Genomic DNA, 8,784 nt, shown 5'->3' with positions numbered 1-8,784 from the left:
GCCGTGACAGTATTGTATACAGAAGCAAGTTAGTACGCAACTTTATTAACTGCCAAAAGTAGGTAGAGAAAGGAAAATAAAGACATGCACAGGATTTATTTGAGTTGGTTGGTTATTCTTTCCTTTATTCACACTAACTAACCATCCATAGAACAGGGGATTGAGAGAGTCCATTATGCTTACTGCTGCCACGTAAATAGATTACATTACATGCTCTCTTCTTACCTATCCTCCCTGAATCACAACAAATTACGTACAACGACCAAATAGACACCATTAATGGTGGGACTACTGAGTGCTGACCTACAACTCATAGAAACTTTGCATTCTGCAGCCATAGTAATTCATAAACCATCATCAAGAATCGTAGACATGAGCAGCCCCTGTACAAACTTGCATCTCTGAGCCTTCTCTTCTTGTTCTTTGTCCGAAAGGGGAGTCGATGACTGGACACTTCTGTTCAGACAAAAATTACCATCAGACCCAAATAAACGTCATTATAGAATGGCATTCTACTTGATTGACTTGGAATTCCAGAAGAAAACAAAAAAAGGTGGAAAGAAACATGCATGATTCAGAAACAGTTCAGCTTAACCAGTAGTTACAATAAAGAAACAATAATTGACCAACAAGCCGTTGATATTTGATCACCACTTGCCCCCCACCATTATAAAATATCAACGATTCTTACCCAAAAATAATAAATAAAATACAGAGATGGATAATTCATTGATCTTCAAGGTTGAATTACAGAAGACAGCTATACATAAACTGATTCCAACAAAAGTAAGCATAAATCATCATGGAATTTAAATACATTAAGAGTTCAAAAACAAGAACTTGCTAAATTTTTATTGGTGGTGGAGATCTGCTTTAGAGAAAAGACAGGACCAAGGGCATGTCCAAGACCTACCAAAAGGGCATTGCCTAGGTGGCATTTTGTGCAGAAGGCTACCAAAAAATTGGGGATCCCTAAAGAACAGTATATTCAATAAATTATAGTCATCATTCATTATCATAAATGCCATTGGAGTCCAGACCTATAGTTGGAAATTTAATTGTAAAACAAGTAGACACCTCAACAAAAGAAAAGGCTAAGAAATAAAACTGGAGAAGGTGAATTGTGCAATGGGTGTTTCCCCAAGCACATTACACCTAACCAAGCTCACCCCCATGTAATACTTCAGCCTCAAAGTTCCACACATGGAGAATGAAGAACTGACAAGAGAATACTGTTTAACAACTCAAAATTCATTAGGAAAGTCAGCAAAATGCAGGCGATATGGTTTATTTGGACCGTGAAATTTGATGCGGCCAAATAAGAAGGTGAGCTATCAAGCCAACCAACTGAACAGGCCACATGTAATGGCTCCATGGTGCATGTGCTACCAGCCTGGATATATGCAGCTCTTACTAAGAGAACCACAAAAGCTTCTATGAAGGAAGAAGCTGCAAAACCCTACCAAAAAGACTTTCCCCATGAGTTCTCCATAGAATACAACAACATTGCTGGGAAATTTAACAAATTCACCTACGATGCCAACTAAAATTTAGGTAAGAGACATCCTTAGAAGTAAATTGACCAATTTAAAAAAAACAAGGGATCTATCTAATGAGGAGTTACTGCTTACAAGATTTATGTCACACTAACTCCCAAAAGGTAAAGTAAAATGAGCAATTAAAAAACAAGGGATCCATCTAATAAGGAGTTACTGCTTACAAGATTTATGTCACACATTCACTCCCCAAAAGGTAAAGTACAAAGTCTGACAATCCAGTCACACTTTTACACTGGTCTTCTGTTGAAGACAGGAGTCATCATTGGTTATTAGCCATTGTCTGCAAATGATGATAGAGACCATATGAACTCCACACATGGACATAGAGGATGCACGCCATAAAGAAAACAAGAGCGTAATTGTTAACCACTCAGAGTAAAGAGCAGTTTCAAGTATAGAGGTGACTACAGGAATCGGGAAAGATTACTTCAAGGAAATGGGGAAGAAGAAACAAGTCAATTTGAGTAGTGCAGATTTAGTAAACTCTTCACTGGATCATTGCATAGAGAGATACAACTATAATACATCCACAACTAGATGTAAGAGAGAAGATCTGCTATCTTCAGTTACATAGATTGAGATCGAGATCGAGATCGAGATCGAGAGGTGCTAGACCACTAGATGACTAGCACAATGAGCATGTTATAAAGCCATTAGAATCTTAATTCGACTATTAGATTAAACTTCTCAATATAAGTTACTTGAACATCAATTTGATCCAAGGCAACCAACCATTACCAACTGTCATGCTATTCGCTAAGAGAATAACAAGGCTTGGTTCAATCCTGGCCACGGCAACCAGGAAAGATAATAATACTGCAGATTCCTTACATGGGTTGATGTTGACAACCATTGAAAATCTATCTTATAAATGTTGTTATTGATTGCTCAACCCCATCAAGGAAAGCATCTCTTTTAAAGTTCCTCTTCAACTATTAAAATCCCATTATCTATCAAGAAGAAACAACTTGCCATCTTTTTACCATGTCGGAACTGAGGTTGACCCTAGTATTTTGGATCTTCCGAACACAATGTACTAATTTGCAGAAAAGAGTTCCCACACCCATGAGGAATCTGCATGCCCAACATGGCTGTCTTGATTAAGCCATCATCCACATGGAAGAGAAACTGCACTCTGGCATTATAGGAAGTATTCCCCCTTATTGATTGCCTAAAAAGCTACTCTTTGGTTGATGATGAAGTTTTCATTCATCTCAAATACAACACAACCACAACCACCAACTCAGCTTTATCATGACTAAATGGGATAGGCTATTATGTATCCTTGCCTTCCAATCAGCTCTTCTTGAGGTCATGCTGGATACAAGCCTAAGCATGCATTTCTTTTTTCACCACTTCTCCGAAGGTCATTTTAGGTCCACCCCTATTTCTTTTAGTTTTCTTCAATTTGAATCAAACCACTCCTCCACAGTGGGCAATTTTAAGGCCTCTGTGGAAAATGGCATTCGCACCTCAAATGACTTCCTCATAGCCTATCATTAATCTCAAACAAGTAGATAAAATCTCTTGTGCTTCAAAGGTACCTACTATATCATACAGTTTAGGGAATCAGATAGAACAAGCAGGCTATGTTGACATGTGACAAATATATCAAGCTAGAAACACAATTCACCAGATAGCAGCATATGATAACATTCAGTTACAAAGCAAAAACAACTTCAGTAACAATATTAATACCTTTCTACCAACGTCTCCTCAGAACTTTTCTTGCCGGAGCTTGCTTCAGCTGAAGAATGAGGCTTTACACTTTCTGTTTCATCACTAATCGACATGTTGTACATAAATGAGGAGAGCAATGGATCAGGTGCAGTATTGGAGGAAGAAACTGCAAAAGAACCCCCAAGAAGGGATTGTAAATTCCCTTCTCGCAGCTCTTTTCTTAACAATGAAAGAGTCGAATGAGGTCCCCCTTTACGAAATCTCCTCTTGCGCTGCATGTGGCCACCAGTTAAGGAATTCGGTGCACTAATGAATAATTTGACTAATTGAATAGACAGAACTAGCATCACAGGTGCACAAGCAGAGAAGAAGGCTTAAAAATTAAAGTAGTGGACAACTGCAATAAGGGAAGACAGGTAAGTGGAAACATTTCCCTGGATCAGCCCAAAAGTTGCAAACCTGTTTGAGAATCCAGATGGAGATGAACCAGGTCCAATTGGTTTTCATGTCCAGCCAGATATTGGTAATTACTTTATTCATTTAGGATTACATTTTAGTCTTTTTCTTTACCTTCAATAGACTAGATAGGTAGTGGTACACATAGAATTAAATCTTGATTTGAATGGCTCTTTTGGCCATCAAAGTGTCTGATATATTGAAATTTTGCCCAGACTCTGTATTTTCTACTTAAGTTTTGCTTGGCCATTTTGCAAAAAAGCAGAAATAACTAAAAATTTGTTTATTTTAGGAGAGAAATACTAAATTGCATCTTATTTTTGAAATTTCAATGACAATATGAACTATGGTAGTAGAGTTCCATTATGTTTTAGTTTTAGAGTTAGAATTCCAGGAAACAGCCTCTGTGGAAACATGGGGAAGGATGCACAAACTCACCCTCCCCAAACACTGCTACACACAGAAGCCTAGTGCATTGGGTACAACTCTCTTTTTAAAAAGGGGTCTTTGATTTTATTTATTTATTTATACCATCTGACATAGTTGAATAACCAGATTGAAAGAATGAGCTAGTGAGTTTCAGTTGAAGCCTAAGTCATATACAGCCAACCCCCCCCCCTTCTTTCCTTTTGTTCTTCTCTTGAGCAACCTATCTCTTCACCTTCTTTTCCCTTCTTTCTTCTTGCTATATTAACCTCACTATCCTTGTTCGCTTGTTCTATTGTATTCAGGTAATAGTTGCTGCTTCAAAGGGTAGGATTCTCCTTACTCCTTTTGCCTGCTGACCTAAAATTTTGTAGATAGGAGTCAAACCACTGGGTCAGATTCAAGCTGTTGAATCCAAATCCGAGAGCCAGCTCTGTGAGTGCTAGAGGGAATTTCAGACCAGGTTTTCCTCTAAAGCCAGGTTCTAGAAGCAGTAATTTTCCCCATCTTGTTTGTTTCATTCATCTGACATATTATTGGGAATCTGGAATGACTCAATAGTGTTGGGGATAACCTGAAACAGCCACTAGTAATAACCAATCAGTCCACAAGAAGCTTCCAGACTTCAGGTCCAGCATTAAAATAAGCCCTTCAGATCACTTATCTGCATCAGAGGGATGGAAGATTTCTTTCAAATACCTGGACTGAGAGAGTTCCCTCAACCACATTTTGGACCTCCACCACGGAATTTCCTGTTGAGAGGAAGACGGTACTGTTCTGTATTATTACAAATATGCCCAACTGCTGATTTGTCTCTGGCACCCTTTTCTTATCAAACTATTCCAGCTCTAGTCCAACATCAGAAACTTCTCAAGGTTGTTCTTTTTCCTTCTAGTTAATCACAATCCTGCCTTAAGTGTATTACCAATGCCAAAACAATTTAATCTGTCCCCAATTGTTCCAGTTCTGCCATTCAATTCCTGAGCTGAGCAACTAAACGATTGGGAGGGGGCCTACGGTGAACTGGTAAGGTATTCTCTAACCCGCACGAGGAGGGAAAGAGAACAAGCGGCCACAGTGGTTTAAAATATTAACAAAATGATCTCAGTACAACAAGCTGAAGATAGGAGCACGCGGTAGGCAAGCTTTGTTTCTAACAAACAATTCATAACTCCAAAAAGATTTTCGACATCTACAAAAATCAGGAAAGTGTTCGGGGATTTTTTTTTGGGGAGGTCAAGATCCTTAGGGTTGCACCACCTATCCATGGACAAACAAACTGCAATGAAATTTATCCTCCACTTCCTACCCTAACACAAAGTAAACCATTCTTTCCTTTGTTACTATTGTACATTATGCATAATAGAAAATGACCATGCATCATGAGTAAGGACACTATGACTTGCATACATGCAGAAGTAAACAACTGGCCTTGATTTTGAAAAGTTATGGTAACACCATATATTATTAGTTGACTAAAGGGTTTCTGAAGAAAAGAAGCTATCTTAACTTGGGCTGAATCATACTTTTTTTTCTTTGGTATGAATTGGGCTGAATCCTATTGCTTTGCTGATAGTTACAAAGTCATCAGAAACATCCCAAGCTGCCCAGCCCAACCACACAGAGAAGGTAATTTCATTTATCTTCCTACTATGGTGTGATAAGCTGTATTAAAGACCTCAAATGTTGCACTGCCTTTTATGCTATCATTTTTAAGCATGAAATATGTGGATGGACACCCCATATGATTTCCAAGGGAAAGCAGAATAAAGAAGTTCTGAATCACAAGTGTAAAAATCACAGTAACCAAGATGAATATCAGTTAAAGAGAGACAAAGGATCTACTGCAACTTTGTAAACTCAAAAATTAAAAAGGATATCTTAAAAAAATGTCCATGTTGCGTAGTTATGTGTCCAACCATGTCCATTCCTACTCTCATTGCACAAACTGGGCATACCTACAAACACATACAATGTCCAACAATTAGAAGAAGCAAAATACGATGTAAAACTGCTCCTACAATAACCGTGTCAGAGTATGAGTCCTTAAAAAGTTCAGTTAGAATCATTAGCCACCAATACGCAAATTCTACAAACAAAAGACCATTACGAAATATTCAATATTTATTAGGTACCAAATGTCAAAACCACTCGTTGGGTTATTTGGGTTGGGAGTGGTGGTGAAGACTAAACTCATTTGGCTTTTTATTTAGTTTCTTGTCAAATAACACCATTCATCTGAAGGAAAATATATTCCCCACATGTTAACCTATAAAGAAATCCTGTTACTGTGTAAAAATACAATCTTTACTGAATAGGAAAGGGCAAGGAGGAAACTGAAGGTAAAAACCCTAGTGTTAATCGATCATTTACACATGAAAATAAATCAAGAGCATCAGTTCTGGCTAATTATCACAAAGTAATGAAGAAATACCCCATTTCTCGCCTCGAGTGGATGCTCATCATCAATATGACAACACAATCCAACAATATCAAAGTCCTCCGAACAGAACGGACAAGGAAATTCTGCTCTCATATCTTCATCTGCGTCGATCTCTTCAAATCCCATGTAAAGATCTGCATTCAAACAAACCCAATCGTTAAAAGATTAGATAATCAAGCCCTCCTTCACAAACCCAAGAGAAAACAGAAAAAAAAAAAAAAACAAGTTTACTCACCGTTACGCGATTGGAGAGCAGCCTGGTAACGTTTTGAGGCGGCGGAAAGACGACCACTCCAAGAATCAGCCTCCATGATTCTCGACTGAAAAAAGAATCCAAACTATCTGTTCGAAACCTGCCCGGAATCGGAAATTATTACAGTCAGTTGCCGAGAATCCTTCCGCAACCAAATCCGCCGTTCGGGAGTGAGCGAGTGTTCAGAAACCCTAAAAATAGAGGAGTGGACAACAGATAAAAGTGAGATGCAAGTTCGAAGGAAAAGCCGGGTTGTCGTTATTGTAATTGGAAAAAATAAGAATGAAGAAAGAAACCTCCAAGAAGTTACTGAGTAGCGAACCAGCAGAGACGAGTTTTCCTTTTTCCAATTGCGAGACGCACATCCCTTCTACCTGACCTTCGTTGGCTTTTCTATTCTCTCTCTCTCTCTCTGTCTCTCACAGAGTCTCACAAACTCTTTCTCTCTCCATATTCAGAAATCTTTACTTCACAATTAAAATCGACCATGGACTGCCGCGAAATATCGGAAACGACCCTAACTACCAGACAGCTAAGCTGTCTTGAATACCTAATTACCGAAATCTCCCCCATGCTGTGAAGTAATAACGACTTAAAGCGAACATTTAACAACCACTTACCAGTCAGCCGGTTACGGCCTTACGGGTTACTTGCTTTGTAGGTTCTCGGTCCAAACCACGTGCAACAATCCAAACTAAACACGTGCGTTTGTTGGATTTGAGCTTTTTTAAGATCCCATGCGATAAAAGATTCGATGATTCTGGTAAAACATATGACCTAAAAGGCTAAAACTACAAAGCGACCGTGGCAATTCTGACAAACTTACAAATTTGGGGTAAAATGTTTTATTGCCGTTGCAAAGCCAGGAGGAAGAACCGAGTGACGTCAACGATTTTTTTTTGGTAAACGACGTCAACGAATCAAGCAGGGGAGTTTTGCGATACAGCCAAGCCCACAATTGCTGGTCTGGGCCATGGCGCGTCGGCGCGCGATGCGGTCGCGGGGTGGGGCCGTGACGGTGGTCGCCGCGTGTCTCTGCGAGTGTTTTGGTTCTTTTCTTCCTTTTTGGTCGGTCGTGGTTGCTTGTGGGGATTTTGTCGTTCGTGCAGGAGGTCTTCATTCTCCCGGCGTCCGGTTTCTGTGGGGCTGGGCGGTTTTGTGTTTTTCTTGTTGTGTTTCCGTGGTTCTGGCCGGATTATGTTCTTGCGTCGTGGTTTGTTTGGGTTTTTTTTTTATTATATTTTTTCCTTTGCGTTGCGTTCTCGTGTTTGGTCAGTGTGTATATATTTTATATATATATATATATATATATATATATATATATATATATATATATATTTATATATTTATGGTTGTATTGGGCCCGGGAGTGCGATACAGCCAAGCCCACAATTGACTAGGTCTGGACTAGGACATGGGCTATATGATTATTTTATAAATGTTAATTGAAATCATAAAAGGAAAAGTTCTAGATCATTTACCTTTGTATGTTCTGCAATGAATCTAAACACTGAAAGTGTCTGTTTACATTTTATTTCCCTTCTTTCAACTTGTGTACTCTATAGATTATTTTTACGTTTTCAAATCGGTGAACCACAGTAATGGAGGTTCATGATTAACTTGAAAATTCGCAAACATAGGAGAGTATTCAATATCGTCAGTTGTTTGATATTCCATCCCTCTATATAAAATATTTTTCATCAACCCTAATTCCTTAATTAAGGTTTTCCTTCTACTCATCCAAGAGAAGAATATTAGAATCTAACTTAGACTCAACTAAATAGAGGGGTAGTCATCTTAGACTACAAAACCGTCTTGTTGTCACCTATGACGCAAATTATAGTGGGACCTACCCATTACGATTAACAATTCTTATAACATAAACAAACTTACACTCCGTAAAATAATTCTACAAATGTAAGGTATCAGCTAAGAGAGGCTTAAAGTCAAGTGGGCTATGGGATCGA

General features: G+C 38.6%; 1 protein-coding gene across 1 annotated transcript; it reads right to left on the bottom strand.

The window, feature by feature from the left end:
• Positions 1-326: 326 nt before the first annotated feature.
• Positions 327-7,292, bottom strand: LOC149010662 (protein DEHYDRATION-INDUCED 19 homolog 3-like). The gene is made up of 6 exons (XM_089160376.1): positions 7,114-7,292; positions 6,800-7,008; positions 6,556-6,698; positions 6,002-6,079; positions 3,258-3,517; positions 327-456 (listed from the first exon to the last, which is right to left on the bottom strand). Exons 2-6 carry the CDS (start codon positions 6,873-6,875, stop codon positions 345-347), a joined length of 669 nt encoding a protein of 222 aa, XP_089016502.1. The 5' UTR covers positions 6,876-7,008; positions 7,114-7,292; the 3' UTR covers positions 327-344.
• Positions 7,293-8,784: the final 1,492 nt, after the last annotated feature.

Source organism: Hakea prostrata, chromosome 7, assembly GCF_041222555.1.
Source record: "Hakea prostrata isolate BN-2017 chromosome 7, UWA_Hpros_2, whole genome shotgun sequence".
Lineage (NCBI taxonomy): Eukaryota > Viridiplantae > Streptophyta > Magnoliopsida > Proteales > Proteaceae > Hakea > Hakea prostrata.
This window is presented reverse-complemented; position numbering and strand designations above follow the sequence as displayed.